General features: G+C 39.1%; 1 protein-coding gene and 1 non-coding gene across 3 annotated transcripts in view; both read left to right on the top strand.

The window, feature by feature from the left end:
- IPO7 (importin 7) overlaps window positions 1–17,466 on the top strand; it is a 65,102-nt gene that overhangs the window by 31,185 nt on the left and 16,451 nt on the right. For both annotated transcript variants that reach the window (XM_006089638.3, XM_023754551.1), the window contains 9 exons: window positions 400–494; window positions 600–684; window positions 2,878–3,012; window positions 5,832–5,931; window positions 7,175–7,251; window positions 7,638–7,754; window positions 12,048–12,137; window positions 13,189–13,354; window positions 13,782–13,942. In XM_006089638.3, coding sequence (XP_006089700.1) covers window positions 400–494; window positions 600–684; window positions 2,878–3,012; window positions 5,832–5,931; window positions 7,175–7,251; window positions 7,638–7,754; window positions 12,048–12,137; window positions 13,189–13,354; window positions 13,782–13,942 — 1,026 coding nt within the window. The remainder of the gene's footprint in view (window positions 1–399; window positions 495–599; window positions 685–2,877; window positions 3,013–5,831; window positions 5,932–7,174; window positions 7,252–7,637; window positions 7,755–12,047; window positions 12,138–13,188; window positions 13,355–13,781; window positions 13,943–17,466) is intronic.
- On the top strand, window positions 12,927–13,111 carry LOC111826225. The gene has a single exon (XR_002829512.1). It is a non-coding gene; the product is annotated as a small nucleolar RNA SNORA23 (small nucleolar RNA).

Here is a 17,466-nt window from a genome sequence, read left to right as displayed (position 1 = left end):
AGTAGAAGTGAGCCATCTGGGCTGGGTAGGCTCAGGAAACAAGTTACAGAAACAAAAGAAGGTCTCTTGGAACTTAAGGGAGGGAAAGGCAAAGGTGATGCAGCGGTGGGGAGGGTGGGGGGAAAGAAGGAGAAAGGGGTGGGCATGATCTCAAGAGGGAGGGCACCTAACAGAATTTTAAAAAGCATATCCTTCATAAATAGGTAGTTGAAGCACTGGAAGTGCCTCTTATATTTAAATAAGGGTTAGTACTTTTTCAAATCTACCTTTTTAATATGAAAGGCCAACATTAGAGGAGCATTCATGTTTTTGAGACTCTGTTCTCACCTCATATTATTTCTCTTAGAATGTATCATCTCTTACTATAGCCATCATTAAATAAATGTCTCTTTAAATAAGGAAACACTTCAAGTTGAAGAAGATGATAGACCTGAGTTACCATGGTGGAAATGTAAGAAGTGGGCTTTACATATTTTAGCACGGCTTTTTGAAAGGTAAGCTCCCAGATACATGATGATTTATTTTTTCAGGCTTTTGGTTTTATAAGTGTTGATATAAAGCATTATAAAGAAACAATCAACATTTTAATGTTCTTTTAGATATGGAAGCCCTGGCAATGTTTCCAAGGAGTATAATGAATTTGCTGAAGTATTTCTGAAAGCTTTTGCTGTTGGTGTCCAGCAAGTAAGTCTAAGATAATTTTTCTAAGTAGAAACATGTCATTATTAGATTAATTTCAGTCATGCTTTTTTAAAAAAATATATTTTATTGATTTTTTACAGAGAGGAAGGGAGAGGGATAGATAGAAACATCGATGAGAGAGAAACATCGATCAGCTGCCTCCTGCACACCTCCCACTGGGGATGTGCCCGCAACCAAGGTACATGCCCTTGGCTGTAAAGAATATGATGACTGCTAATGCACTTCAGTGCCACTTCCTTTATTCATGTTAGGTACAGAAAGTTTTGCTGCCAATACTTTTGTACCATCCATGCCTTTTTTCCACAGTAAAAAAGGCATATAATGATTTAGCTTTTTAAAAAAATCCTCACTCAAGAATATGTTTTCCATTGATTCTCAAATGTAGTGGAAGAGAAGGAGGAGGAGGTGGGGGAAGGGAGAAACATTGACTTGAGAATGACACAAAAATTAGTTGCCTCTCACACGGACCCCAAAGTGGGAGGAGGATTGAACCTGAGACCCTTGGGTCTGCAGGCCAGTGCTCCAACTACTGAGCCAAATCAATCAGAGCTTGCATTCTTACCCTTTGAAAGGTTTGTGACCCAGATTTTGACAATTGCTTTTCTGAAATGTGAAGTAGAATAAAAACTATTGCCAGAAATTAAATAGGTAGGTGATTAGTTTGGTTAAGATTTTTCTAGAGGGTGATTTTAACAATATAGGGATGTTTCAGAATATTGTGGTATGTTCAATAAGTAGCATATGGTTTTCTCTTCTTTTTATATTTAATCAGAAACTAGTCCTTTGACATAGTATTACTTCAGTTTGTTTATTTAAATGCCTGTAAATGTGGTTCTCCAATATATAATTTAAAAGATTGTTTTATTCACCTTGGCCGGTGTGGCTCAGTTGTTTGGAGCATTATCCCATACACCAAAAAGTGGCAGGTTTGATTCTTGGTCAGGGCACATACCCAGGTTGCTTGATCAGTTAAAAAAATAAAATAAGAATTACTTACTTCTTTAAATTATATGCTTACTAGAGGCCCGGTGCACAAAATTCATGCAGGGGGTGGGGGGGCTGCAGGATGTCCCTCACCCAGCCTGCACCCTCTCCAATCTGAGACCCCTCGGGGGGATGTCTGACTGCCAATTTAGGCCCGATCTCACAGAGGGATCGGGCCTAAACTGGCAGTCAAACATCCCTCTCACAATCAGGGACTGCTGGCTCCTAACCGCTCGCCTGCCTGATTGCCCCTAACCGCTTCTGCCTGCCAGCCTGATCACCCCCTAACCGCTCCTCTGCCGGCCTGATTAACACCTAACTGCTCTCCTGCCGGCCTGATCTTGCCCTCACTGCCCTTCCCTGCTGGCCTAATCTCACCCCCAATTGACTTCCTCTGCCGGCCTGATCTCGCCTCCAACCGCCCACCCCTGCAGGCCTGATCTCACACCCCAACCACCCTCACCCGCAGGCCTGATCTCGACCCCCAACTGCTCTCACCTGCAGGTCTGATCTCACCCCCCAAGTGCCCTCCTCTACTGGCCTATTTGGTTCTGATTGGTTGGTTTCTATGCCAGTCAGCGCCAAAAGCTCCGCCTCTTAGGCAGCCATTGGCTCCTCACAGTTCACCTGGATTTGGTTCTGTTTGGTGAGTTTCTATCCCAGTCAGCATCTCTGGGCCTATCAAGGGGGCCTGATCAGAAAGGCTCGGCTGCTGGAGAGAAGAGCGAGGCAAGTGCTGATTAACAGCTACCACAGAGGCTATGGATCAGACCCTGCTTCTTTCTTCAGGCCTCTCTCCGGGCCTGATTCGTAGCACTTCTGGTTGGTCTAGAGCAGGGGTGGGCAAACTTTTTGACTCGAGGGCCACAATGTGTTCTTAAACTGGACCGGAGGGCCGGAACGAAAGCATGGATGGAGTGTTTGTGTGAACTAATATAAATTCAAAGTAAACATCATTACATAAAAGGGTACGGTCTTTTTTTTTTTTTTTTTAGTTTTATTCATTTCAAGCGGGCCATAGTTTGCCCACGGCTGGTCTAGAGTCTCTAGCCTCTGGTTGTGAGGGACCCAGGGTTTTTATATATTAGGATGATTTTGTGATGGTTACCTGGATATTAAGGTAAGTGTCAGGTGTTTTTGCTGTCTTGTAAGTTGTTAATTTTCTATTTAAATTTTGTTTTTTGTTAAAAGGTTTTATTGAAGGTATTATATCAGTACAAGGAGAAGCAATATATGGCTCCTCGAGTTTTGCAACAGACGTTAAATTATATTAATCAAGGAGTTTCTCATGCTCTCACCTGGAAGAACCTGAAGCCTCATATACAAGTAATAATTTTCTATCTGAAATATTTTCTAGAAAATATAATGGAAATAACATTAATTACCATAAAGGTTTAACATGCATTTTTTTGTTGACTTGTGTTGCTTATTGTAATTCTGGTCATTGTTTTTAAAGTAGATTAGGAAAACGAGAAAAAACACCTTGCATAAATTTATAAAAGGAATTTTGTTAATATTCATATAAATATTATGAATATTATATTTAAAACTGTTCATCTAAAACTGTTCTTACTGTTGGATTATGATTAGTTAATATTTTATATATGTAATTTGGAACAAGCAAAGGACTATTTTGCCAGGTTAATTGTGAGGATAATTGGCTTACGTATTTTTTATTTTTATTTTTTTTAATTGTTTTATTGCTTAAAGTATTGCAAAGAGTATTACATATGTCTCCTTTTTTTCCCGCCCTTGACAATCCCCTGGCCTCCCCTACCCCCCAGTGTCTTATGTCCATTGGTTATGCTTATATGCATGCATACAAGTCCTTCGGTTGATCTCTTAGCCCCCCCGCCCTCTTGCCCCCCAACTCTCCCCGGCCTTCCCACTGTAGTTTGACAGTCTGTTCGAGGCTGCTCTGCCTCTGTATCTATTTTTGTTCATAAGTTTATAATGGTCTTTATTATCCATAAATGAGTGAGATTATGTGGTATTTTTCCTTCATTGACTGGCTTATTTCACTTAGCATAATGCTCTCCAGTTCCATCCATGCTGTTGCAAATGGTAAGAATTCCTTTTTTACAGCAGCATAGTATTCCATCGTGTAGATGTACCACTGTTTTCTAATCCATTCATCTACTGATGGGCACTTAGGCTGTTTCCAGATCTTAGCTATGGTGAATTGTGCTGCTATGAACATATGGGTGCATATATCCTTTCTGATCGGTGTTTCTGTTTTCTTGGGATATATTCCTAGAAGTGGGATCACAGGGTCAAATGAGAGTTCCATTTTTAGTTTTTTGAGGAAACTCCATACTGTCTTCCACAGTGGCTGCACCAGTCTGCATTCCCACCAGCAGTGCACAAGTGTTCCTTTTTCTCCACATCCTCTCCAGCACTTGTCGTTTGTTGATTTGTTGATGATAGCCATTCTGACAGGTGTGAGATGGTACCTCATTGTTGTTTTGATTTGCATTTCTCGGATGATTAGTGACTTTGAGCATGTTTTCATATGTCTCTTGGCTTTCTGAATGTCCTCTTTTGAAAAGTGTCTATTTAGGTCCTTTGCCCATTTTTTGATTGGATTGTTTATCTTCCTTTTGTTAAGTTGTATGAGTTCCCTATAAGTGTTAGAGATTAAACCCTTATCGGTGATAACATTGGTAAATATGTTCTCCCATGCAGTGGGCTTTCTTGTTGTTTTGTTGATGGTTTCTTTTGCTGTGCAGAAACTTTTTATTTTCTTTATTTTCTCTTTATTTTTTTTATTTTTTTTATTTTTTTTTTTTAAATATATTTTATTGATTTTTTACAGAGAGGAAGGGAGAGAGATAGAGAGTTAGAAACATCGATGAGAGAGAAACATCGATCAGCTGCCTCCTGCACACCTCCTACTGGGGATGTGCCCGCAACCCAGGTACATGCCCTTGACCGGAATCGAACCTGGGACCCTTCAGTCCGCAGGCCGACGCTCTATCCACTGAGCCAAACCGGTTTCGGCTTTATTTTCTCTTTAGTTTCCAATGCCCTAGGAGCTGTATCAGTGAAGAAATTGCTTCAGCATATGTCTGAGATTTTGTTGCCTTTGAATTCTTTTAGTATTTTTATGGTTTTCCGTCGTACATTTAAGTCCTTTATCCATTTTGAGTTTATTTTTGTGTATGGTGTAAGTTGGTGGTCTAGTTTCATTTTTTTGCATGTATCTGTCCAATTTTCCCAACACCATTTATTGAAGAGACTATCTTGACTCCATTGTATGTTCTTGCCTCCTTTGTCAAATATTAATTGAGCATATTGGTTCGGGTCGATTTCTGGGCGCTCTATTCTATTCCATTGATCTATATGTCTGTTCTTGTGCCAGTACCAGGCAGTTTTGAGAACAGTGGCTTTGTAATACAGCTTGATATCTGGTATTGAGATCCCACCTACTTTGTTCTTTCTCAAGATCGCTGCACCTATTCGGGGCCTTTTTTTATTCCAGGTGAATTTTTGGAGAGTTCGTTCTAGGTCTGTGAAATATGCCGTTGGTATTTTAATGGGAAGTGCGTTGAATTTATAGATTGCTTTGGGTAGTATGGACATTTTAATGATGTTGATTCTACCAATCCAAGAACATGGTATGTTCTTCCATCTGTTTATGTCTTCCTCTATCTCTTTTTTCAACGTCCTATAGTTTTCTGAGTGGAGGTCTTTTACCTCTTTAGTTAAGTTTATTCCTAGGTATCTTAATTTTTTTGGTGCGATGGTAAATGGGATTGTTTTTTTAATCTCTCTTTCTGTTGGCTTACGTATTTTTATGAATGATTTTTTTTGCTTTAGAACTGTAGGACTTCATGGACTAAAATTTAATGTTGTATTGTCTCAGAATACTTAATTGTTATCTATATTCATGTTTTATTTCATAATTACTTGTTGCATAGAAGGAAAAATATGTACATTGATAGTTGATCTGAGAATGTAAAGTTTGATACTAAGCTTTTAAAAACACATGTTATAGATTATAGGGTTACTTTTTTTTATCACTTAACAGAAATTTGAAGGTTTAAATTTCAGTACTAAAGGTTGTTACTTTCTTTTTTTTTTTTATTGCTTAAAGTATTACAAAGAAGTATTACATATGAACTTTCTTAACTTTTAAATTACAGGGCATTATCCAAGATGTTATTTTTCCATTGATGTGCTATACAGATGCTGATGAAGAACTTTGGCAAGAAGACCCTTATGAATATATACGCATGAAGTTTGGTAAGGAATTTTTACTTTTTTAAGAATTAAAATGTCAGTTAAGGTTGTATATAGTAAACCTAGGTGGTGTCAAGGCCTCTTACCTTTGGCACTAAAAAATCTTTGGTGTTTCAGTATAATCTATTCATTGGTTAGACCAGAGATTTTCAGCTTTTCTCATCTCATGGCACACATAAACTAATTACTAAAATTCTGTGGCACTCCTTAATATATATATTTTTACCGATCTGCCCAAAAAACAGGTATAATTTTGATTCATTTACACCAGATGCCTATTGTTGTGTTGGCTACTATCATTTTTTTTATTTGACAATATAAGGGAAAAGAATTCGGGTATTTAATATTTTAAAAATTATTGCGGCACCGCGGTTACAAATAACTGCTTTAGACCTTTGAGAGGGGGGCTATGCATTAATTATGGCATTTGATAATTTTTAGCAGAGAAATACAGTAGTGTTAAATTATTAGATGTGCTTCTAGCACATTCCAAAACTATTAAAAATTCAAGATTATACCTTAACACTTAGTGTCTAAACCAGCGGTCGCCAACCAGTGGTCTGCAGACCACTGGTGGTCCATGAGGTCTGAAAAGTTTGCCACCGCTGGTCTAAACTATACTTTTGGATCCCATGTCAGTTAATCATATATGTGCAAATTGAGAAGATGTGTACTGGAAGCTAGGGTCACAGGAAGTCTCGATGGAACTAAAGATTGTAATTTGACTAATTTGAGTATTAGTCCTTCTTCCTAGCAAAATCTTATTTTTTTGTGTTGTGTTTTTTTTATTGGCTTAAAATAACACATTAATTATCTGTTTCTGGGAATCAAGAATCTGGGCATGGCTTAGAAGAATTCTCTGCTTCCAGATCTCTTATGAAGTTGCAATCAAAGAATCTTATGTACTATTAGTAGTTTGTATTTTTGTGACCCTATTGTGAATTCTCATAGTAGTAGTGCTTTGTATGAAAGAAAATAATCATTAGTATAAATTGATGGATTATTATCATTTATCTTGTACAGAAATGACATGGAATTAGGCTTTCACAAAATTATATTGGTAATTGGGTTCATTTTCAAGTTCACTGTGTCAAAATATAGCAAAATTTTAAGGTCCCCCACCCTCCTCTTGTGGGTTTTTGTTTTTGTTTTGTTTTGTTTTTACCAACATCATTTATAAATTATGTGGCAGTGTTTGTTGAAGAAATTGAAATTACTGTTTTCTGTATTTAAATTTATTCTCTAGATGTGTTTGAAGATTTCATTTCTCCTACCACTGCTGCCCAGACACTTTTGTTTACTGCATGTAGTAAGAGGAAAGAGGTAGGTTATTGAATGTGTGGAATACTTTGCTTTTATGAATTTTAATATTTAAAATTTGTTCAGATACACTGCTTTTTTTATTTTAATGTGTTTGGTTTTTTTAAATATGTTTAATTGGTTTTTAGAGAGGAAGGATGAGAGAGATAGAAACATCAATGATGAGAATCGTTGGTTGGCTGCCTCCTGCACCCTCCACACTGGGATTCAGCCAGCAACCCGAGCATGTGCCCTGACCGGAAATCAAACTGTGTGACATTCTGGTTCATAGGTTTATGCTCAAACACTGAGCCATGCTGGCCGGGCCAGATATCCTGCTTTTAATGTTAGCTTTATGTAAGTCATTTTTGTCATTAATGTTTTTTTAAGATTTTCTCTTTTTAATCTAGGTACTGCAAAAGACTATGGGATTTTGCTACCAGATTCTTACAGAACCAAATGCTGATCCTCGAAAAAAAGATGGAGCCCTGCATATGATTGGCTCTTTAGCTGAAATACTTCTAAAGGTATTTCTTTTTGTGGGTGTGCACACGGTTTAATAACAGTTTTATTGAGATACAATTCACATACCATAAAATTGTCCCATTTAAAGTTTACAGTTCAGTGGTTTTTCTTATATTCACAGAATTCCAAAAAGGAATCTTATTAGCAGTTACTCTCCATTTTCTCTGAGACCTCCCAACCCTAAGATACGGCTAACCTATTTTATGTCTTCTCTATGAATTTTGCCTACTCTGGACATTCATGTAAATGGAGTGATTCAACATTTGGTCCTTTATGAGTGGCTTTTTAAACTTAGCATGAATATTTTCAAAGTTCATATTGTGACAGGTCACAGTACTTCTGTTCCTTTTTATTGCCAAATAATATCCCAGGAGTTGTATTGACATACCCCATTTTACTTACTTGCTTATCGTTTGATGTACCTTTACATTGCTTCCACTTTTGACTGAACAATGGAGCTATAAACATTTGTGTACTCGTGTGTGTGTGTGTGTGTGTATACATTTGTGTGTGGACGTATGTTTTTATTTCATTTGGGTAATACAAACCTAGAAGTCAAATTGCAGGTCATATTTTGAGAAATTACCACTTTTCCAAAGTGTCTGGCTATATCATTTTGTATTTTCACCAGCAGTGTATGAGGTTCCCAGTTGCTAAGTCCTCACCAATACTTATTATCTGTCCTTTTTTTTTTATAGCCATCCCAGTTGGTGTCTGATGTTTTCTTATTATGCTTTTAATTTACATTACCCTGATGGCTAATTTATAATAATAAAAGCGTAATATGCTAACTGGACCGACCGTCCTTGGGATGAAGCTGGGGCTGATTCTGCGAGGGCTGGGGCTCGGCCCTTGGAGCCCCTTGCACGAATTTCGTGCATCGAGACTCTAGTGAATGGTAATTGAGAATCTTTAAATATATTTTTATTGATTTCAGAGAGGAAGGGAGAGAGAGAGAGATAGAAATATCAATGATGAGAGAGAATCATTGATTGGCTGCTTCCTGCATACTCCACATTGGGGATCGAGCCTGCAACCCGAGCATGTGCCCTTGACCAGAATAGAACCCAGGACCCTTCAGTCCACATGCTGACGCTCTATCCACTGAACCAAACCAGCTAGGGCATAATTGAAAATCTTGCTTACTGGCCATTGTATATCTTTGGAGAAATGTCTATGTAAATCTTTTGTCTGATTTTAATTAGGTTGTTGTTGAATTATAGAGTTCTCTACCTTTTTCATATATGTGATTTGTAAATATTTTCTGCCATTTTGTGGGTTACCTTTTTCACTTTCTTGATGGTGTCCTTTGAAGTATACATTTTAATATGATTTTCAAATGATGTCCAGTTTATATTTTCTTTTGTTGCATGAGCTAAAAGTACTTCTTTTAATGTGAGGTTTTTTGGTTTCTTTATTGTTGCAAGATAATTGTAAAGTAGTGGGCTTTTTTCTTCTCAAATAATTGACCTTTAAGGAAATTCATATACATGAATGCATTTGCAGTCGAGGAACATCATGCTTCTGTGACAAGTTTTTTAGGAATGAATGAATGACTGGATTAGATTTATCTTTAGAATCCTCAACTTAATTGTACACATTATGTCTGACTTCTTCATAAATATGATCTGAAATTTGTTTTCATTTTAAAGTTAATAAATGACACCTATTCAAATTTTAAGTAAATACTTGGTCATAGTACACCCAACTCCTAGTAGCCTTGTTCCATATGGTGCTATATTGAATTGGTTACCGTTAATTTGTGAGTATATTTGTATATCTTTCAGCTTTACTATACCTGTCCAGACATCCTTCTTTTAGTTCATAAAGTAATTATTTGTATAAAAGGCTGAATTCTCGGATCAGATTTTTTGTTTTTACTTTATTATTAAACCAGAGGCCTGGTGCATGAGATTTGTGCATGGGTAGGGTCCCTAAGCCTGGTTGGTGATCAGAGGCAATCTTTGGGGCGACTGGCGGGGTGATCGGGAAACCCCCACTGGCACCCGCCTTGGCTGGCCTGGGGCTTGTGGGCTGGGGGCAGCTCCTGCATTGAGCATCTACCCCCTGGTGGTCAGTGCACATCATAGTGACCGTTTGTTCTGCTGTTCAATTGATTTACATATTAGGCTTTTATTATATACTAGTGGCCCAGTGCATGGAGGGGGAGGGGGTTCCCTCAGCCCATCCTGCACCCTCTCGCAATCTGGGACCACTGGCTCCTAACTGCTTACCTGTCTGCCTGCCTGATCACCCCTAACTGTCTCTGATTGCCCCTAACCCCTCTGCTTGCCTGCCTGATTGCCCCTAACCTCTCTGCCTGCCTGCCTGATCACCCCTAACTGCCTCTGCCTGCCTGATCACCCCTACCGGCCCTCCCCTGCCGGCCTGATCTCACCCCCAACAGCCTCTGACTGCCTGATCACCCCTAACTGACCTCCCCTGCCAGCCTGATCTCAGCCCCAAGTGCCCTCCCCTGCTGGCCTAATCTCGCCCCCAATGGCCCTACCCTGCCGACCTGATCTCACCCCCAACTGCGCTCCCCTGCCAGCCTAATTGCCCCTAACCCCCTGCCGACCTGATCTTACCCCCAACTGCCCTCCCCTGCTGGCCTGATTGCCCCTAACTGCCTCTGCCTGGGCCCCCACCACCATGGCTTTGTCTAGAAGGAAGTCAGACGTCCGGAAGATGGCTGGTCGACCTGGTCTAATTAGCATATTACACTTTTCTTAGTATAGATAGATTATATACGATAGGATTGCTTAAATGGTGGTGGGGTGGCGGAAGCTTTTTTAGCAGGAGGAGATGCTCTTGGCAGACAAAAACACATAATCCCTATATCTGGACTGATAGCCAGCCATATACACTATACTGCCAAACCAGTCATTAAAATTTGAACCGCTTTCTTACACCTTATACCAAACAGCTGTTGCCCTTAAAACCCCTCCTCAACCCCCACCTTAGGTTCTGTCTTTGTAGTTCACCCACATTAGGTTCTGATTGGTCGGTTTCTATGCCGGTCAGCGTCAAAAGATCTGCCTCCTAGGCAGCCATTGGCTTCTCACACTTCACCCAGATTTGGTTCTGATTGGTCAGTTTCTATGCCAGTCAGCCTCAAAAGCTCCGCCTCTTAAGCAGCCATTGGCTCCTCACACTTCACCCAGATTTGGTTCTGACTGGTTGGTTTCTATGCCATTCAGGGTCTCCAGGCCTATCTCTGGGCCTGATCAAGGTGGTGGGACTGATCAGCAGCCCCCCTGCAGAGGCCAGCGTAACAGAGGCTCGGCTGCTGGCGAAGCCCAGAGAGAAAGAGAGAGGCAATGGCTGATCAACAGCTGCCACTGAGGCTGCAGATGAGACCCTGCCTCTCTCTCTGCAGGCCTGATCTGCAGCCCCCTTTGCAGTCAGTGCTGGTCGCTGTGCTGGCACCAGCTGCAGTCAGTGCTGGGTCGCCACTGCAACCCAGCACTGACTTCCAATGTTCAGTTGAGCCTTTGGTTGTTGTGTTACGGACCCTGGCTCTTTATATATATAGATAGGATAATTTTAGATTTACAAAAAAATTGTAAAAATAGTTCTCATTACTCTTCACCCAGCTTCCCCTAATGTTAACATCTTAGATAGCTATGCCATAATTCTCAAAACCAGGAAATTAATATTGATATTATAAACTTATCTACAGACCCGTTTCACATTTTATAAGATTTCCCACTAATGTCCTTTTGAGTCCATGATTCATTCCAGGATCCCACATTGCATTTAGTTCTCATGTCTCATTAGTCTTCTTAGGTTTATTAGTATTTATCAGTTTATTAATTTAATATGCAATTCAATGAACTCTTCTTTAAAACATCTTACTCTTTAGAAAATACAAATATCTTTTTAGATATTCAGATTATTACCTTGAAAGCAGGATGTTTCTCAATTTATTTTATGTTCATTTAGAACCTTTCCAGGGATTTTAAAAAATTATACTAGTTTTATAAGAAAAAAGTTTTATAAGGTAAGGAATAAAATTAACCACACACCATTACTCAAACACCATTGCTGCTAAGACTTGTTGCAATTGCTTTCTTTAAACAAATAATACAAAAAGGTTAAAAAACGTATTCTGTGTGTTTTTTATGGTAAAGTTTGAAAATAAGAAAATTGGATGTGGGTTTTTGGGTTCAAAGAACCAGAGTAAATATATGTTTTAACATCAATAGTCATTTTTAACACTGGGTGTATCTATTAGGCATTTGAGATTATTATATTTGGAACTCTTTAAAAATAATTTTTGTTTATATTTACAGAAAAAAATATATAAAGATCAGATGGAATACATGTTGCAGAATCATGTATTCCCTCTCTTCAGCAGTGAACTAGGCTACATGAGAGCAAGAGTAAGTTTTAATGCTGTATTAATTTGTATAGTTATGTCTTATAATGCTTATAATGAATGACTGCCTATGTGGACTTTTAAATGAAAACTTTTTAATGTTCATTTTAAAAGCCATATTTTATATTTTACCTCTGTATTATGTAAATTTTTTTTTCTTTCTGCTTTTATTTTTTATTTATTTTATGCTGAATTTACTCTTGGACCATGAGTTTTTGTTTCTTCAGTTTCTTCTGGGATATTTGTTCTTCTGTGCAAACTCCTCTTCTGGTTTGGGAACAATCTGCTCTTTTTCTGTGAGGATCACTCTATGTGGCAGGGAGAGCTCATGTATGGGTTAATCCACCCATGAGCTCTGTAAGTTCTACACCGCATCTTGGAGCTTTGTTCACCTGGATGTGCTCAATGACCAGAGAATCCGCATCTAAACCCTTAAATTCAGCATTGCTCTCTGCATTTGTAAGCATGTGCAACAAAAATTCAGCCTTTTTTTTGGGCCACCAACCCTGTGTCCAGCCCCACTGTTTTGCCTGGGTACACCTACCAATTCTACCATTGTAATGATGGAATGGTACACACTGTTTCTTTAAAATGACATCCTTCAGATATTTGGTGGCTTTCAAATATACATACCTTTGATGGCCTGGGCGGTTTCATGAGTGTTCTTAAAGTGAACACAGATTTGAGCCTCTTGATTTGCATGATATTGTGGGGTTTTCTGATTTAAGTGATGAGCAAACCATTTTCAGAGGTCACCTTTGGCCGCTTTGGGGAAGAGCTTATATAAATGGCTGATGTAATGTGTGCATAGTTTTCATCTGTGTCTGATAGCAGTGTCTGTCTGTGTTTTGCATTCAGATCTTGCTATCCACACAAACATCATGCAGCCAAAGAGTAAGTTGGGATCATAGTACTGGTCTAGTGTTGTCTCATTGGACATAATTTACCACTGGCCAGCCTCCAAATTCCCATACAGAACTTTGGGAATAGAGATACTGTATAGCTTTTGGAAATTTAAGATTTCTACAATAACTCACTGCATTTTTTTTTTAAAGGCTTGCTGGGTCCTTCACTATTTTTGTGAAGTTAAGTTCAAAAGTGACCAGAACCTGAAAACAGCCTTAGAGCTGACACGAACATGTCTAATTGATGATAGGGAAATGCCTGTGAAAGTGGAAGCTGCCATTGCACTTCAAGTGTTAATCAGCAATCAAGAAAAAGGTAAAGGGTTTATATCTCAAATAATGCAGCATTCCCCCCTCCCCCACCCCCCCTCCCTCCATAACTGCACAAGGCACATAGATACTTGACACATAATCTTTCTTTTATTTTTTTTAAATATATTTTATTGATTTTTTACAGAGAGAAAGGGAGAGGGATAGAGAGTTAGAAACATCGATGAGAGAGAAACATCGATCAGCTGCCTCCTGCACACCCCCCACTGGGGATGTGCCCGCAACCAAGGTACATGCCCTTGACCGGAATCGAACCTGGGACCCTTGAGTCTGCAGGCTGACGCTCTATCCATTGAGTCAAACCGGTTAGGGCTAATCTTTCTTTTATGTGAAAGTATGTCTTTTTTACCATTTGGTGCATGTTGTATCAGGTTTTTATCCTAAATTTTTTTTTCTTTTTCCAACTTTTACAGCTAAAGAATACATCACACCATTCATCAGACCTGTAATGCAAGCTCTTCTTCATATTATAAGAGAAACAGAAAATGATGATCTTACAAATGTAATTCAGAAAATGATCTGCGAGTATAGTGAAGAAGTTACTCCTATTGCAGTAGAAATGACACAGCATTTGGTATGTTATTTGAACCAATCATTCATGCATTACTTATCTTATAGAAAGCATTTTCACAGAGCTTACTGTATGCCAGATAACACTGTAAGCCCTTGATAGGGCTTGCCCATAGCTAGAATGGGCGGGGCTAGAATTCACATCTGCTGTATGTCTTTACAATGCACATCCCTTTTTCAAAAAAAAAAAATATTTTATTGATTTCAGAGATGAAAGCAGAGGGAGAGAGATTAAGAAATATCAATGATGAGAGAGAATCATTGATTGGCTGCTTCCTGCCCCCTACTGGGAATCAGTCCCACAACTCAGGCATGTGCCCTTGACCGAAATCGAACCTGGGACCCTTCAGTCCACAGTCTGATGCTCTATCCACTGAGCCAAATCGGCTAGGGCTTTTTTGTTATTGTTGTTGTTTTTATGTTTTTTATTGATTTCAGAGGGAGAGAAACGAGAGGGATAGGAAGATAGAAACATCTGTTGACTACATCCTCCATGCCCCACACTGGGGATCGAACCCAAAACCCAGGCATGTGACCTTCTGGTTCATAGGTCAACGCTCAACCACTAAGCCACGCCAGCTGGGCATGATTCACATTTAACTGCTACCTCACACTGCATGATGATTGCCTGTTTTACTGGAATATTTTGGACCAACTTAAAGATGAAGTAGACATACTAGTTTTTAAAATGAAATTTGTTTAAACAATTTATACATGGCCTGTATAGCCCCAATCTTCTGAGAAGTAAGTAAATTATTTAGGGGTAGTAATAATAAGTATGAACATATGCCCAACAATTACCCAACCCTTTTCCCTATACAAAGGTTTATTTAATGCAGTTTATATTTCTAAGTATTAAGGTTTCAAGAATGTAACTCATGATATTTGTAGTTGATTTAAGTAAAGGCAAAAGTTTTATGAATCCAGCACCCATTTATGCTTAAAAAAACAAAAATAAATTCAGCAATGTGGAAATAGAGAGAACATACCTCAACATAATAAAGGCCATATATAACAAACCTACAACCAACATCATACTCAGTGGACAAAATTAAAACCATTTTCCCAGGAACAAGGCAGGGATGTCTGCTGTCACCACTCTTATTCAACATAGTACTAGAATTCCTAGCCACAGTGATCACACAAGAAGAAGAAATAAAAGGCATCCAACTTGGAAAGGAAGAAGTAAAATTGTCATTATTTACAGATGACATGTTACGGCATATTGAGAAGCCTAAATATTCAGCCAAAAAACGGAAACTGATAAATGAATTCAGTAAAGTAGCAGGATACAAAATGTCCGGAAATCAGTTTCATTTTTGTATACTAATAATGAACTATCAGAAAGGGAAGTTAAGAAAACAATCCCATTTTACAATTGCATTAAAAAAAAAAAAAACAAACCTAGGAATTAATTTAACCAAGGATATAAATGGACCTGTCCTTGGAAAATTATTAGACACTGAAGAAAGAAACTGTAGAAGATGCCGTAACCGGTTTGGCTCAGTGGAAAGAGCATTGGCTTCGGACTGAAGGGTGTTCCCAGGTTCGATTCCAGTCAAGGGCATGTACCTTGGTTTCGGGCACATCCCCAGTAGGGGGTGTGCAGGAGGAAGCTGATCAATGTTTCTCTCTCATCGATGTTTCTAACTCTCCCTCTCCCCTTCCTCTCTGTAAAAAATCAATAAAATATATCTTATTAAAAAAAAGAAATTGTAGAAGATACGAATAAATGGAAGCATATGCTGTGTTCATAGGTAGGAAGGATTAACATTAAAATGTCCATATTACTGAAAGCATTCTATAGATTCAATGCAGTTCCTATCAAGATACCAATGGCATATTTTATAGAACTAGAACAAATATTCCAAAATTTTATATGGAACCACAAAAGACCCTGAATAGTGACAGCAATCTTGAGAAAGAACAACGTTGGAGAAATCATGCTACCTGATATCAAACTATGCTATAAGGCCATAGTAATCAAAATAGCATAGTACTGGCATAAAACACATACAGCGCAATAGAACAGACTAGAGAGCCGAGAAATAAACCCACATCTTTATGGTCAATTAGTATATGACAAAGGAGGCAAGAACATACAATAGGGTAAAGATAAGCCTATTCAATAAATGGTGCTTGCAAAATTGGACAGATACATACAAAAAAATGAAAATTGACTACCTTCTCACACCAAGTATAAACTCAAAATGAATTAAAAACTTAAACGTAAGACTCAAAACCATAAAACTAGAAGAAAACATAAGTGGTTAAGTCTCTGACATTTCTCTTAGCAATATGTTTTCTGATATATTTCTTTGGGCAAAGGAAACAAGGAGAAAAGTTTTAAAATGGGACTACGTCAAACCAAAAGGTTCATTGTTTTTTTTAATATGTTTTCATTGATTTCAGAGAGGATGTGGGGCGGGGGGGAGAAACATCAATGATGAGAATCATTGATTGGCTGCTTCCAGCACGCCCCCCACTGGGGATTAAGCTTGTAACCTGGGCATGTGCCCTGACTGGGAATCAAATCATGACCTCCTGGTTCATGAGGTGATGCTCAATCACCAAGCCACGCTTTCTGGGCTAGAAGGTTTTTGCACAACAAAGGAAACCATTAACAAAATGAAAAGGATTTGGCTCCGTGGATAGAGCATCAGCCTGCGGACTGAAGGGTCCCAGGTTCGATTCTGGTCAAGGGCATGTACCTTGGTTGCGGGCACATCCCCAGTAGGAGGTGTGCAAGAGGCGGCTGATCGATGTTTCTCTCTCATCGATGTTTCTAACTCTCTATCCCTCTCACTTCCTCTCTGTAAAAAATCAATAAAATATTTTTAAAAAAATGAAAAGGTTAACGTATTTGTCAATGATACATCTGATAAGGGGTTAATATACAAAATTTATAAAGAATTTATACAACTCAACACAAAAGAAACAACCCAATTAAAAAACGGGCATTGGACTTGAATAGACACTTCTTGAAAAAGGACATACAGATGGCCAGTATACATATGAAAAGACTAGAGGCCCTCAGCCTGGCCTGCGCCCTCTTGCAATCCAGGGCCCCTCGGGAGATATCGGACTGCCAGTTTCGGCCCTATCCCCAACAGTTCAGCATCCCCCAAGATGTAATAGTGCACGAAGCGCCTGGGGAGGAGCCTGAGTTGGGCGCCGTGCCTTCCCGCTCATCCCAGCCCTGCGGGGCCTGCTGCCGCATCACGGAAGCAGGAGAGGCTCACGCCACCGCATCTGTGCTTGCCAGCCATGAGCCGGCTGGTTGCATTGAGAGTCTGCCCTCTGGTGGTCAATGCACATCATAGCAACCGGTCGTTTGGTCACTTAGGCTTTTATTTTTATATATATATATATATACACATACACACATACATACACACACACACACACACACACACACACATATGCTAGAGGCCCGTTGCAGGAAGATTCCTGCAAGAATAGGTCTTCCTCGGGCTATTCCTACAAGAATAGGGCTTCCTGAGGTCAGAGCGAAGCAGAGAAGGGAAT

This window comes from Myotis lucifugus, unplaced genomic scaffold (assembly GCF_000147115.1).
Source record: "Myotis lucifugus unplaced genomic scaffold, Myoluc2.0 scaffold_61, whole genome shotgun sequence".
Classification (NCBI taxonomy): Eukaryota; Metazoa; Chordata; class Mammalia; order Chiroptera; family Vespertilionidae; genus Myotis; species Myotis lucifugus.
The sequence above is the reverse complement of the archived record's forward strand: the minus strand, read 5'-3'. Positions and strand labels throughout refer to the sequence as shown.